The sequence below is a fragment of the Columba livia genome, chromosome 1, assembly GCF_036013475.1.
Source record: "Columba livia isolate bColLiv1 breed racing homer chromosome 1, bColLiv1.pat.W.v2, whole genome shotgun sequence".
Classification (NCBI taxonomy): domain Eukaryota; kingdom Metazoa; phylum Chordata; class Aves; order Columbiformes; family Columbidae; genus Columba; species Columba livia.
The window spans coordinates 166111848-166127302 of NC_088602.1; the positions used below are offsets into that span (position 1 = coordinate 166111848).

The window sequence follows — 15455 nt, forward strand, 5'->3', positions numbered from 1 at the left end:
TTGCACGATGAGCAATTGTTTACCCCTTCCCACCTCATATTTTGATTGTCTGAATAGGTGTTAATGATACTTGTGAAAGCCCAATGAGAGTCAGAATAAAAAGGACTGATGAGTTTGCTCACTCTTCTCTTGAGATCCCCTGTGTCAGTCTTCTTCACCTTTTTCTCTCTTTCTGTTTCCATCTACTGTTGCCGCTTGTACTGTAAGTTTTCCCCTCCACTACCAATTGTGCCTGTAAAACTGTGATAATCTGTCCATCATGGCAACAACACACAAGGCTGCAGCTGGTGGTGGAGCCCTTCTGGGTGTAGCACATTGCAAAAGCACAGCAAGCAGCATTGCCTGTCTAAGGAGTTTCCAGTGACACCAGTCAAAATAGAGGCTGGGGTAAAATGTGCAACAAATGAATGGGTTCAGGTGATACGGTAGCTCATATTTTGGTGCTTACAGATAGACTTTGGAAATGAGGTTAGTAAGCTAAGTGTTTGTAGTGAGCTTTTCTTCGTGCCTCATTGAATTTGAAAGTCTGGCTTTTAACAGAATAATTGATTTTTATATATTTAGGAGTTTTGCTGATGAGTGTAGGTCTGTGCCATGCACCGCGGCATGGGGAGTGCTGAGAAACCTGCGCCAGCCCTGAGCACGTTGGTGTCTGCATGAGCAAGTACAGTGCCATCCACAGCGAGGAACATGCGCTCCCAGCAGGGCTCTTTGTAGCTTGGGCAGAGCACAAGGCTGCTCAGATCTGGAGCAAGCTCATTTGGAATCGCTTTACAGATTTCTGTAGGTGTTTGTCGCTCTCCTTACCTCCCGGCGAGGCAGCAGTGAACCCAGATGTCCTGAGTCACCATCCAGTGTCTTAAATACAGCTTTTCCTGTGCCTCTCTTGAATCTTGTCTATAGGTTAGCATGGGACTTCCCTCCACTTGTAAAGTTTTTGTACAAATTAGGAGATTGTAGTGCTACAGTCAGAGTCTGTGCAGCAAAGGTCAATGTAGATTTGAATCTGATTTGATATTTGAACTTCTGTCTCACGAGATCCTACCTGCCCTCTTTTCTGCAGGCAGCTATTGCAAGGGCTCCCTCATTTTCCCTGACAGCTTTTTGTACTTGCTGAGAACACAGAATACCATGGCTCATGGGTGCAAGTAACTCTGCTCCAGTTGGTCGCTCCTATCCCTGGGTATCTTTGTCCCAGCCATTGTTTTCGTCTGTGGTTTCTGCAGGCAGATGCAAGTTAAGTTGGAGGTTCAGTTGTTTTTGCAAAGCTGTAACTACACTAATTATAACTTAGCAGCTGCCTTATGGAAATTGTGCTGGGTATCTCTGTTATTTAGTTCCATTTTTCTGACACTAACAAAATAATGTACATTTTAGGCAGAAGGGTAGTGGCATTTTAGGCAGTAACTTAGTGGCAACTATCAGCCATTAGCTTATCTAGTTTATTTTCTTGTATACATATTAATGCAAAAAGGAACATAAAGGTGTCCAGTAAGTAAGAAAAAGGAAAATTGCATTCCCAGTGCGAGAGTAGAAATGTTGCCTGAGGAATTCCAACTTATATTTCAACAGTGCCTAGAGTTTCGTGGCAAGCCTGAATTTTTCTTTTTGTTCGCCAGCTTTAAATGCTAGAAAGTAACCAGAGTTTTGAAAGTGGGAAGTACCACCAAATCTTTTTGAGATACTGGAGCTTGAGGGTTGTGTTGTAAAGGTACCAGAATCACCAGTTGCCCATGAAAAAGTAGACTTCATTTTTGCACTGATTCTTAAATTGCAAGAGGGGAGGATGTTTGCATTTTTCTGTGTTGTTTCTGAAGGGAAAAAAATCCACTGTACACTTATTAGACTTCCATGTGTCTCTGACTTGTGTGTTCCTTTTGCTCTAATTTTTTGCTTCTAGTAGGGTTTTTGGTGTGATTATGTATGAGGTCTGCTCTATTGTTTGTATGAGGATAACCACACACCTGGAAAAGAAAGTTGCTGTTTATCATGATGTCCTGTTTCCCAAGCAAGAAGAGAGCTGGAGAACAGATCTCCAATTTCTCTAACCTGTAGCAGCTTAGCAGGTTCCAGGAGCAGGAACAGCCCCAGACAGTGTGATCTGCGGAGTCCACTGACAAGAACTGTGTTATAGGGAGGACAGGAGGCCTGGAGACCGAGGAAGAGGCACAGAGCCACACTGCTACATCTTCTGTTTTGCAAAGGAGGGGCACCCCACGTTGTGTGGATCTGAACAGATGTCCCCTCTACCTGTTTGTCCCCCTCAGTAATGCACCTGACAAAATAAGATGTTTTGAGGTGCCCATGGGAGCGGCCCACCATGAAAAGTGATTTTAGGCAGCAGGACACAAAAAGAAGGGCTTCTTTTTATTTTTATTGGCTCACGTTGAAAGAAACAGCAAGTATGGCTGCTGCAGCAGTGATAAAGAAGGAAAACACATTCCACTTAATGCTAAAAGCATCATTTGTCTCAGAAATAAAACCCAACTCCTCTGGTTCCTGGAGGGAAGCACGGTTCAGCCTCCGAGCTCTGCCTGTCTCCCTCGGGCCAGGAGCCCCCACATTTCAGCACTGAGCTGCTCTCCTGCTTCTTGGCAAGGGAGCGGGGGCCACACGTTGCCCCCACTGCTCTGGGAGCGCTGCTCCTGTTTACCTCTCTTCAGGGCCACGTAGGAGGACTCTCTGGGTGTTTGTGTCACCTCAGAAGCTGGTCTTAGAGCACATTCCCACTCGTAGCATGGGTTTTAAGTGCTCTGTGTTATCTGAAAGAGCTCTGAAACACTGTATGATAAATGGAAACCCTGCAAAAAAACATACTTCTAAAATAGATTGTACCTACTTTCCAGGAGCAAGTGGAAAGGCAGATTTCTTTGGCGCAAGACACAGCTTTTGATAGAGTATCTTAATGTTTAAACTGGTTTCTCACACCAGGCTGGCTGCCAAGGTTTAAAAAGCACTTAAATTATTTTGGCAGAGTTCCCTTCCTAGAACTGGCCAGTTGTTTTTGTAATTATAGAGGGAAGTACACTAGCACTTGGCAAAACCCAACATTTGACAGCAGAGCAGTGGTGTAGTTCTCAGCAGGAGCCGTTTGTGAGTTACTCTTTGACAATAAAACCATGACTTGCCAGTTTCTTTTAAAGATAATAGTTGCCATCCTGGCAGCACTATAAATTCAGGGAAGAAAAGGGGAAGACTTTTTGTAGAAATCCCAAGGTAGCTAGATACATATCTTGACCTTACAGTCCACGGAGTGTAAATATTTTGTTGAGTTTTAAAACAGTTCTTGGGAGCACCAGGCACCCTCAACATAGCCCTTCCAGGTACACCGCAGTGGCAACGGAGGGGCTGACACCCTCTGGTGCTGCCACACACCTATGGACCGAGGAAATGAAACTTGAGGATTTTTTGAATTCTATACACTTTTGTTTCAACATAATACGTTTGGTTTTGCTTCCAGATTTCAAATGGAGCCACCATAAAAGTCTTTAAAAAGAAGGCAAATACTCGATCAGGTAACGAACTGCAACATGTTTAATCTTTCGTGGACAATGGGCTGGGAATGCAGAGAGCTGAGATGTGACAAGCTGTATCTCAGTCTATAGGAGGTCAGAAAAATTGGCACTTCTTTGATACAGCTGAGCCAAATGAAGAGCCATGTTACCCTGGCTCTGGGCTTCTGTCAGGCACAGTGGGCTTAGGAGAAGGGATGAAGGCTAATGAGAGAAGGACTGAAGGACTTACAGTCCTCAGCAAATGAATGCTTAAGGACACAACCTCATCAGCAGGACAGCAGGGCAGGGAAGCCCGGGTGACACCAAGCGCTGATTTGTGAGACTAACACAGGGAACATGTCCTGCTCTGGTGCCCAGAGCATTACAGACATAGTGGGGCACTGTCCAGAGACAGGCATGACAAAACCCCACAGTTTTGGGATTTTCATTATTCTCTTGCCCATGTTTCTGAAGGCATTGACTTGGCCGTCTCAACAGCAGGTCAGGAGTTCAAGGGTGCTTACCAGGGGTCAGTTCATCTCACCTGCCTCTGTGATGCAGGTTGCTCCAGGCCAGCTGATGCCTCAGGGGACATGGACGTTCTGTAGCCCCTGGGGAGAAACACTCCTTGTGTGTCATTCCCCTCACCGTCAAAGTGGACATCTAAAGTTAGGAGAGATGTGTCCCTGAGGTTGAGGTCAGTGGGATGGCATCGCTTTCTCCCTCGGGAAAAACAGGGGTGTCCATTCTCAGCCATCGCTTTCAAGCCTGACCTCAACCCACCTGCACCGAGCACTCCTATAGACTAAACCAATGCGATCATCTCATCTGCTGCCTGTTGTCCTCCTTTCTGAGGAGCTACGATTTGCTGCCAGCTTACCCCAGCAGCAGATGATGATGCCCTAGTGTAGTGGTCTGAGCTGCAAGTTGTCACTGGGGAGGCGAGAAACCTGTGTGTTTCTCAGAGGCTTCCCCCATGCCCAGCTTGCCGATGCTTGCTCGGCATCCTGGTGTGCACTTCCCTGCTGCACAGCCCAGAGCCCAGCAGAATCCACAAGCTTGTAGCTGTTTCATTAATGCCATGTTTGCTCTCTGCTTTCTGTTGTTTAGATGTGGACTACTCAGATGAACACTGTCATTTGGTGAGTTCAGTCATTACACTGTTCAGTAGATTTAATACTGAGCTGTATTTGTATCTGTGTAATCTCTTTAATCTCTTCACGACAGATTTTACCAGACTCCGAAGCAAACAAAGATGTGAAAGGAGCAGGTCACAAAGGGAAGCAAAAATTCAAAGTCAAAGAAATGTATCTGACAAAGCTTCTGTCAACCAAGGTAAACTGTAAAGGCCTTATTTTGTGGGAGGGCTAATGTTAGGCTTGGCTAATTTGGCACCACAGAAGTAGAAATTAAAGCAGAAATTATGCACACTTCCTGCATGTATATCAAAGGTTAAATAAAAAGGTTGCTTATAAAAAGCACTGTGCTAACTGGTTTATCACCTTTTGCAAAGACAGACACATTTCAGGTTTTCTAATGCTAGAGTTTTAAAATTGTCTCTAACTCGCCATCTCTATCTCCTCAGTAAGCACAACCTTTTTTCTTAGGTTAAAGAAAAAAGGTAGTTATTGATCTTATAGAAAGTGAGTTTTGCCACTGAATCCCACAGGAAGAGAATGATCCTTTTGGGACAGACAGCTGTCTCCTCACTCTCCACTAGAGTTTTTCCATCTTAGAGACAGCATCCAAAGCCTGAGTTTCACAAAATACTGCCCATGAAATAGTCTTTTAGGGTCTCAAAATAAGCATTCAAAAAAACTAGATTAATTTAAAAAACAATGTCCCTAGGATTTATAATGTGATTACCTAATTTATAAAATGCGCATTCCTTAGGAATGAGCCCCGCTAACTCCCTCTGGCAATGTCATCTTGTTTCTGACTTACTCAAAGGGGTTATAAAAATCTTTGCAACAGCATATTACTTAAAATATCAGTGCACAACACTGAGAGCTGTGCGATACAAGAGGCCTGAAGGGATGGTGATTATGGCCCTCTGGCATTTAAAACTCTATCAATCATTATTTAATTAGATTGTTGATAGCATCTGAAGTAATGTGGGACACTACCCAAAGTGTGAGTAAAGGCTGGTCATTTTTCATTAGCTGTGGAAACTAACATAAGCCCTTAAGGAACTGCTGGGGTAAACCAGTAATATCTTACAGTGGGAGACTGAAGTACAAAAGAAAAGATCAGGCTCTTAAGAAACAGTCATTTTAATTTAAAGGGCTTTAAATTAATTATCTCTTTTTCCAAAGTAGGACAGTGCTCTAGCAACAGTGCTGTGCTACCCTTCACTGGGAAATGCCACCTGTGATACCACTGTGCTCTGAAGGAAATTGCATTTCCCACGTGTGTCTCTTTCTCTCTCTCCCCCATGCACACACTCAGACACAACTGCAGAGTTTGCCACATGAAATGAACTGGCCAGTAGTGCATCAAGGCCCTGGGTTACACTTCAATCCTCCTTGTTGTGGGGAGATTGGGCTGAACTGAACTTCAGAACAGATGTGAAGAAAAAAACCCTCAAGATAGTGTTTTGCTTTGTTTGCATACGTGATGATGTCAGTGAGTCCATCAGCAACCAAGCCTTTGCTTTTGTGAGCCAAATAGCTTCACTTCTGGATCAGAAATACCCAATTTTCAGTTCTTTTCTGTAATATTGGTGTCTTTGTCTGCCACCCAAAGCTGCTATCGCAGAATTAGACCGAGCTCCACAGTCTATGAAGAGTTGATGAGCACATGTGATCAACATGGGTCTCAAATGGCACCATGAAGGCCAGTGCCCTAGAAAACTGATTAAACTCCTTTTGCTCACCTCCGTCTTGCTTCCAGTCCCAAGTTCCAAATGCCTTTATCAACAGTGCCAACAGTATCCAAAGAGTTGTTGTTGTCTTTGTTCAGGAGACTCAACAAAGTGATTCTTTCCACCTACGATTTGTCACAAAGTTCACCACAATTCTTCTGTTGATAAAGTGATAGGACATGTGACATTTGAAAGCAGCTCATTATGGTGTATTTGTAGTTTCATTTTTGTTGTTGACTGGCTTGTTTGCCGATAACCTATGGCCTAAATGTTTGCCACAAGCATATTGTAGTTTCTGTGTGTGGTTACCCTGGGGCACGCTTGGCTCCCTGAGGCAACAAATCCTATTAATTTCTTGTGTAATAGTAGCACAGTTCATGTTCTCACTTTTCAGGTTGCAATTCACTCGGTTGTTGAAAAGCTCTTCAGGAGCATTTGGAGTTTACCCAACAATAAAGCACCCGTTGCCATCAAGTACTTTTTTGACTTTCTGGATGCCCAGGCTGAGAGCAAAAAAATTACTGACCCTGATGTGGTGCATATCTGGAAAACCAACAGGTAAGCCCATGTGATGTGCGCAGGGGTGCGTGCTCTCCCTGAAAACGTAGTTGCAAAGCTGGAACACGTCACTTGTGATGAAAAGAGTAAGATTTGGGCATGTCTGGGTGAAGATGTGGTTTGGCTTTGTGTATCCCATTAATTTAGTATATTGATTGGATACTGATACAAACCACTGTAGCTTCCAGCTCTTCTGTGTCTGCAGACTGCTTCACCCTCAGAAAGGCTGAGACATTATTTGAAGATGTGTGATTGACTGATGTGTTTGCTCTGTAGCCTTTGTTCAATGATCTCTTTTTTTAACATGAACAAGCAGCCCAGAAAAGCGCTTGCAGTGCAATTAAACGTCCATTTTAAAGCAGCTGCACAATCTGAGTGCTTAAGTTTAAAGATGCTTTTTTATTCTCTGTCCAGTCTTCCTCTTCGCTTTTGGGTGAACATCCTGAAGAATCCTCAATTTGTCTTTGACATTAAGAAGACTTCACATATAGATGGCTGCTTGTCTGTAATCGCACAAGCTTTCATGGATGCCTTTTCTCTAGCAGAACAGACACTGGGGAAGGTAAATGCTGTCCTTCCAGTCCTTCCAGTCTTTTGCTCGATTTTTTTTCAGCTGTGTCATGATTCAGGGGATGAAGTCCTGGATCTGCTCATGTCAGGGGCAAAACTGTCAGTGGTTTCCTTAAGCTGCGTTTCCATTCCTAGTTGCTCTGCCTCCTGAGGCTCTGAAGAATTCATTGGAGTAGACAGATGCAGCTGTTACAATGTCATATTTATACCTTAATGCTCCTTATCTTCTCTGCAGTTGGTTTCTGCACAGTGTGTTTATAGAATATGTGGAAAAGAATGGAAATTGTACGATTTTAATGAAGTTTTTATGAATTTTTAAACAAAGGTCTTTAAAGTATTAACATTATTTGCTAAGTAGTCCAAATTTTGTTTGCCACCCGCCAATGTGCAGAAAACACACATAGTAAGCTGCTGCTGGGAGCTGTAGGAATCCTTGAAAGAGCTATTAAGTTTGAAACAGTTCCTTTCATATGTGTTGGTTCCTCCCTTTTTATATGCAGAAGTATTTGCTGGAGTAACAAGTGCAGCAATCTTATGTTGCAAAGCTCCTTAGTAGAGTGTCCAGAACTCTGGGGATCAGAAATACTTAATTTTTCCTGAGGATATTTTCCTTTTATTTGGATGAAAGCAGGAAGCATTTGTTCAGGCTCATGGTAGCCAGGAAAAACAGGCTAGAGATTTTTTTAGCCTAAAAGAGATTTATGTAAAAATGGACTAATTTCCTATGTGATCTGAACCAACTGCTTATCTGTTAAAGGTACATAACAAATAATGTGCCCATTTATCTTATTTTAAGTGTGAAGTGTCATGAATTAAAACTAATCACATCAATTACTTGATGGAAAACCTGCAAATGAGCACGGTCTGTTAGGTTTCTATGCTTAACATTCGTCATGAAGTACTGTTGATACAGCAGCTCCCATTAGCCGTTTGAAAAAGGGTGATGAAACCTGAAAAAGGTTTGCAACACAGTAAGCAACCTGTGGCCTTTCAGTACAAAAGTATCTTTACAGCCATGATTTTTAGCCTTCTATCTTAAAACATTCTTTAGCCACTCAGAAAACAAACATTCAAATCATTTCATCACGCAGTGGAAATGTTGGTGGCAAGATATCACATGATTGTGTCATTTGTTCCCCAGAATTTAAACTAGAGCAGTGACAGGAAACTCCCAGCCCCCACTTTTACATGCTGAAAACATGGTTTCCAGGTGGGGCTCCGGCTCCTGCCACAAACACCAGCATTTATTTCCTTGGGAGAGCCTCGAGCTGCCTGGTAGGTCAGTGCTGACTTGGGCTGTTGAAGCCATGGGGGGAAAAGAACTAAATCCCTTTGGCTGTGGGTGCCTGGGAGCCAGCTCCCCACATGCCTGAACCCCTGAGGGGAACCTCAGGGGGTTTTAGGGGAACCTCTAGGATCTAAGCGAGGCTCTCTGGCAAGTTTAGCCCAGGGGAGCTTCCCACAGTGCTGCTCTGTCCTGCGTGTAAATAGGGTTCTAGCCTCAAGGCCTTTGGTTGGGTTTTCACAATCTGTCAGGTTCCGGGGAGGGGCAAGGAGGAAGTAAGAAAGAAAATTCTGTCGAAGGGACAAGTGTTCGTCTAAGGGACAAACATTCATCACTGGTGATGCCAAGAGAAATAATTATATGGCAACTGTCATGAAACACAATGCACTATTACTGAGGTCCCGCGTCTGTTCTTCATCTTTATTTCATAACCTTGGTTCCCTGCATAAAACCGCTGCGAAGAGAAATGAGTCACACAGAGAAGAGACACAATTAGATGCAATTAACTATGTGGAGGTGGAACTGTAGGAAATCTGTGCTATGGAAATTGACAAGGCTTCAAATATTTTCTTTTAAGGAAGCACCAACAAATAAACTTCTTTACGCTAAGGACATTCCACTCTACAAGAAGGAGGTGAAAGCGTACTACAAAGCCATCAGGGATCTGCCTCCACTGACCACTTTAGAGGTTGAAGAATTTCTAACTCAGGAATCTATGGTACGGTTGAGAAGTGGGAACTTCCTTTGCTTTCATGGGAAGTTTTTTAAAAAGGAGAACTCTCTGACCCAAACCGTTTTCTGTTTCAGAAACACGAAAATGAATTTAATGAGAAAGTGGCCTTGATTGAAATCTACAGATACATAGTGAAATATTATGATGAGGTAAGCCTGTCTGCTATTCCTGCTTAGCCCCTTAATGTTAACTTGCCACCTCCACCTTGAAAGTTGGGCTTGACAAAGCAGCTGAGGGCAGGCCTGGCGTGTGTCTTATGGGTTGCCCACTCCAGAGAGAGCCTGGAGTGATGCAGCGAAGGCTGCTCCTCCCGCTGGGCTGTCACCTGTACTGTCACCACTGTATTCCACAGAGACAGTAGCAATAAAATCCTCCCTGTGCAAGTTTTGAGAAAGTTCCTGTGTAGTCTAGGCGTCTTGTTTTACCATGTTTGCAGAGTATCTGCTATTGCCTGTCACAACTCCTGTGCACACACTCCATTTCCCTGGAGATTCAGAAATCAGATTAGACTGTAGCACCAGGGATCTCAATTTAACAGTCAATACAAACACCTCAACAGAGCACACTCAGCCTTACAGCAAGAGGTGTCTGCTCCTTTCCCGTCACAGCCCTCTTACGCTCTGCTCTAATAGTCTTTCTCTTAAAGAAAAGAAGCTATAGCTTCCAGTCCCTGCTCTTGCTAACAAAAGAAACCTTTTCTCAACTGCAAGCACTTAGTCATAGGCTACCTCTAAGCTGCTTTGTACGAAAATCCCTGCCCTCTGCTCTGCATGATAGGATTCTCCACTCCATTTTGCTCGGCATCCTTAACAGCGGCTGCGTGTGCCTGTGCGGGGAGGCAGATAAGAGCCAGCTGGGGTGTGTTGCCTGAAGGCCTCCTCACCACTTCCAGCAGGTTGTCTGGGTCTCCCAGCAACCAGACCTTTCTCTCTTTCATCTCCAGCAGCAGCACAGCAGCAGTGCTTGCTGTAATCATCTGGCTTTCAGTCACCTGTTAGCCAGCTTACCACTTCTGAGCTCCAGCATCTCAAATTATCTGGGTTCAGCATCAAATCTTCGCCTCTTGAAAGAAGTTTGGGATGATACCGGGAATAGCACTACACTTTATTAAGCTCGTTAAAATTGTTGACAGAGGAGATTTCAGAATACTTTCTCATTTTAGTGCCCATTTTCCCTTTTTTGAGGCGAGTCCTGGCTAAACTCACCCCATCCTCTGCTAAACTCACCCTCCCTCTGCTCTTCCCCTCTGGCTTTTGACTGGGAACAGCCAAACCTCATTCACTGTTTGCTGAGATCTCAGTCGCTTTGTAGAGTTGCCAGCCAAGATTTTTCAGACAGCAGTAACGCTCCTTCCTATCACCTGGGCTGGTGCCAAGTGGACCAGTTAGAGGAAGAGAGGTAGTTTATCTCCCTTAGTTCACAGGACAGAGAAAGAGCAATAAAATATCATTTGCAAATCTGCTGTAGGGTAAAACTGGAGTGCTGGCCTTGCCTCACACTTCAAGAGATGAACACGTGTTGGACTTGTTTGGGGGTTTTTGCGTGGTTCTGTCATTCTTTTGTAGAAGTGCTGCAAATTCTGTAATCGTAATGACTTGAAAGCACAACTACCAAAATAAAGTGTTCAAGTCAGAAAGGAATGTTTACATTTAGGCAGGCATTCAGATGGATTTCTCTGCCAGGAGTTGTTGGAATGCAGAAAAGCAGACTTTGAAAAGCAGCAAGTAAAATAAGTGCTAACAAAATTATTCTTTTTTTTTTTTTGCTAATTGTTAACAGATTGTCAGCAAACTCGAGCGAGAACGGGGGTTTGAAGAAGTCCAGAAACAGCTCCAGCAAGTAAAAGCCTTATTTGATGAAAAGAAAAAATGCAAATGGCTTTGAGCAGAGCACTGACTCACAGCATCACTGTGGGGGATTTTCAGTAAGTGCTACTGCTCCCTAAACTGTTTTGACTGACTATATGTACAGGGTTTGAAACATTTGGACGCTCTTCTCCACTCTGACCATTCCAAGTAACAGCTACGTTTGGGAATGATGTACGATCAGGGTTACATATTCAAACATGGGCACGTGAAAGCGAAAGTGAGTCTCGTGTTGGCAGGGCCAGCATTTTTAGGTACTTGAACACACATACCTTTTGGTTCAAAAATACTGCCTAAGTAAGCTTTCTGCTTACTTATAAACAAGCTCGTAGGAGATGCACAAAGCACACTGCAAGTTCAGAGTTGCCCGTGTGAACTTGTGAGTAGCTTGGCTCTTTTTTTTTAAGAGAGAAAGCTGATGTTTCGCCACATCCTTTAAGCAGCCCTGGCAACCTGTGAGGAAGAGTTCCGGCTTCAGAATACGGGTCAGCTGCAGTTTCCTTCCTTCCAGACAGATGTACACTGGTTCCTGTTTGGGAAAAAAAGACAAAAAAAAGGCACCAAAGTGACGCTTGGGACAACTGTGTTTGGCAGAAGAAGTGTGTCTGAGGTTTGAAGTCCAAATGCGTCATGGCAGGACTTCTCTTCCTTAGGTTAGAAATTCCATGTGCAAAGTGAAGCCCACACTGAGCAGGGGAGGAGGTTTTTGAAGACGGGCACCAGACCGGCATCAGTCTGCGTTTACATTTCTACCTTTCCATCCTTGAATAAGCTGTGAAACACTTGGGACCAGCTTCACAGGTGAAACCTGCACCGCATCAGAACACCATTGTGATTTGATGAAGCAGCTGCCGATAGCTGCACAAACCTGCACTCAGGTGCATGATCAGCCTGTGCACCGGTGCCGAGAGTCTTGCCCAGTCTTGCCGTCCTCCTGCAAAGGCCTCACAAACCTAAAGCCAGCATTTTATTTATTTTTCTTTCCAGGTTGTCCACACAAAGGCTTCATCAAAAGCCTTGTTAGTTTAATAAAGTGTAAGAACAGGAGGGCGGGTGTAATCTCTGAGTGATGCAAACACGAGAGCTGGGCTTGGAGATGGGGAGGGAGTAACTGTCTGCCTTAGTCCTGCCGGGGTGTGTTTTGAGGCTTGCCTGGTTTCAAAGCAAGGTGTCCATTACATTTGCATTGGTGGCTAACATTAGCCCAGCTGGCAAGCAGGCTCGTGGCCATGCTGCTGAAACAGGGCTGGCGCAGCAGCTGCCGTGCAAAGGCAGGGAGGAGCAGCCGCGGCTCTGGCGCTGCGGCTGTACCAGCACAGTCCTGTCCTCCTCCACAGCACCGAAAGCTTTGTTGGAAAAAAATCAAACACACACACACAAAAAAAATAACGTTGCCTACTGGTCTGCCCCCTCCCTACCGTGTGATTGCACAAGTTGTACCTCTTGCATATCAGAGAGGGCAGCCAGCAACCCATACTGTGATGGCTTTTTTTTTTTTAATTCAAGTCTTATATTTGCTGTTAAGTTTACACTTTATACTTGATGGAATGTATGGCTTTGTTCAGGAAACTGCACTACAATGTTGCAGTACTTTCAGCAGTTCTCGACTCTGCCTGGCACAATATATTTTGATATGTTTAATTTTAATTGGAAAAAAAAAAAAATTGATAAACATCCCAACCCTAAGTTATCTTGCCCTCTGTCCTAAAGGAGTGAACTGTGGCTTGAGAAGCACTTAAGCTTAGAATATCTGTACTTAAGGGCTTAATTTTTAATCATTCTTAACCTAACATTTAAAAGCACCATCAAATAAATGTTAAAAAGCACAGTAATTAATATTAAAGGAGGAGCATAAGCAGATTACTCTTTCCAGCTAGAAAGATGTCTCAGCAGTTCTGTTCCACTTCAGGTGTTTGCTGGCAGTGCAGTCGGATGAACTATGATTGATAGTTTTGTTCAACAGTAACCTTCTGTACAGGCAGAAAGAAAACCCCCAAGATTTCTGCTTGAAAAAAAAGCTGTAAAATATAATCTGTTTGCGTGTGTCTGATCCTGTGAACTTCACTATGTGTGTTTATATGATGAGGAAATGAAAAAAAAAATCAGTCCTATTCTGTATTTGTACTACTGCTTGTTTGCTACAATAGCTTTAATGATTTCTAGAGATTACGTATGTGTTGAAGCAGGTCCTGTAGCTTTAGCCTACAGCCTGGAATAGGGTTATTGCCTTTTATTCAAGCCTCCTAAACAGTGTCACTCTGTTAGTAAACCATGTGAAGTCATGCTGGGACTTTGTAACCCATCAAGTGGATCTCACGAAGTGATGTGAAGTATAATTAAGTGATTGTGACTCGTTTTGGTAGGTTTGGGTCAGCACACAAAGCATCAGCACACCTTCCGTATTTGCAATTCACTGTTACTGCTACACGGACAAAAGGAACCACCTCTGACTAAAGCTGTATTACGGCAACCCAACAATTCTAACAGCATTCTCTGAAATGAAAGCAAACTTCTCTATTTTCACATGTTTACAGGCAAACTGCTATGACAAAGAGCATATTTTCTAACACTAGCTTACAGAGCATTATTTTGCAGTCATCTAGTTTAAAGTCAGATCTTACTAATGTGTAAAGTAATTCCTGTTGTACAGAAGTTAACCTGTTGTTTAAAATGAATGGTTAAAAAAAAGTGCAAATGACAAATACATGTTGGTGTTTGTATGGGTTTATCTAGAATAAAATGCATTTGGAGGTTATTTTGGTTAACTTGTGTACTTTAAAATAGTTACGAGAGCGAGTACAGCTTGTAGCAGTGCCAAGGTCACTGACAGGTGACTGGCCAAGGGGTACAGCCACGCTCCCGGCCCTGTGAGGTGCCGAGGCAGAGCCACATGGGTGAGAGCTGTGTGTCACAAACTGCCCAAGTCACTCTCAAGTTAGGAAGCACAAAAAGTGGAATAATAGAATCAGTTTGGTTGCAAGAGACCTTTAAAGATCAAATCCAACCATTAACCTCGCATTGTTAAGTCCACCACTGAACCATGGCCCTAAGCAACACATCTATGCATCTTTTAAACCCCTCCAGGGATGGTGACTCCACCACTTCCCTGGGCAGCCTGTTCCAACGCCTGACAACCCTTTTCGTGAAGAAATTTTTCCTCATATCCAATCTGAACCTCCCCTGGCACAACTTGAGGCCATTTCCTCTCATCCTATCACTTGCTACTTTGGAGAAGAGACCAACACCCTCCATGCTACAACCTCCTTTCAGGTAGTTGTAGAGAGAAGGTAGGATGCAGCCCAGGTGGTGCTGGGGCAGAGGGGACTGGCCCAAAGCCCTGCAGCTGGGGAGCAGTGGCAGGGAAGGGGTGGCTGGGGGGGATCCCAACAGCCTTTCCCCCTTGAGGAGCAGCAGCAGCCTGAAGATGCAGCACCTGCTCCACCTCCACACAATGCTTGGGAGCCACGCTGCAACTTCATGGCTTTAAGGCTCTGAGAATATGATGATACTTCTACAAAGTTAAAAACGTTAAAAACAAGGATAACCTGATGACTGTTCTTTCAGGAGAGGGTGGTGCAGGGAGAGGAAACTGCCTCTTGCGCAAAGAGCCTGAGAGAGACCAGGAAAGGGAGCCCACAAACCAGCAGAAACCATCATCCTTCCTCCTGCCGTTACCCTTTTCCTGTCTCCAAAGGCTTCTCCGGTTTGTATAAACCGCCCTCCCTGCCCCCACCACCACATAAGGTCCTGCTGAAGACCAGATCTCCAGCGTCAAGGACAGAAATACAAGGCTGCCAAGAGCCAGCTCTTGGCAATCATCACGGACTGGAAAACGTTTGTGACCATCACATTTGGCAAAGCTGGCTCAGGCACAGATTGTTACTTTTTCCAAATTAATCCTCCATGAGACAGTAGCAGTGGCTTCTGTTACTTCAACAGTGACGCTTTTCCTCAGAGAAGTCTCAAAAATTCCCCAAGAAAGTGCAGTGCAATGCTCATCCTTAGGTGCTGTGTGGAAAAATCAAAAATGCAGCCTCTGGAGAGAAAAGCTCAGTAGCAATGTCACCAGATGCAATGGAGTTATTGA

The 15455-nt window shown here is 44.1% G+C and overlaps 1 protein-coding gene across 2 annotated transcripts in view; it reads left to right on the top strand.

Annotated features, from left to right (window-relative positions):
* The window catches only part of PLXNC1 (plexin C1), a 71521-nt gene extending 57398 nt beyond the window's left edge, over positions 1-14123 (top strand). For both annotated transcript variants that reach the window (XM_013368959.3, XM_065042757.1), the window contains 8 exons: positions 3461-3515; positions 4605-4636; positions 4722-4829; positions 6752-6915; positions 7330-7477; positions 9348-9488; positions 9578-9652; positions 11283-14123. In XM_013368959.3, the coding sequence (XP_013224413.2) occupies positions 3461-3515; positions 4605-4636; positions 4722-4829; positions 6752-6915; positions 7330-7477; positions 9348-9488; positions 9578-9652; positions 11283-11387 (828 nt within the window). In that variant the 3' untranslated portion in view covers positions 11388-14123. The remainder of the gene's footprint in view (positions 1-3460; positions 3516-4604; positions 4637-4721; positions 4830-6751; positions 6916-7329; positions 7478-9347; positions 9489-9577; positions 9653-11282) is intronic.
* The last annotated feature ends 1332 nt before the right edge of the window (positions 14124-15455 follow it).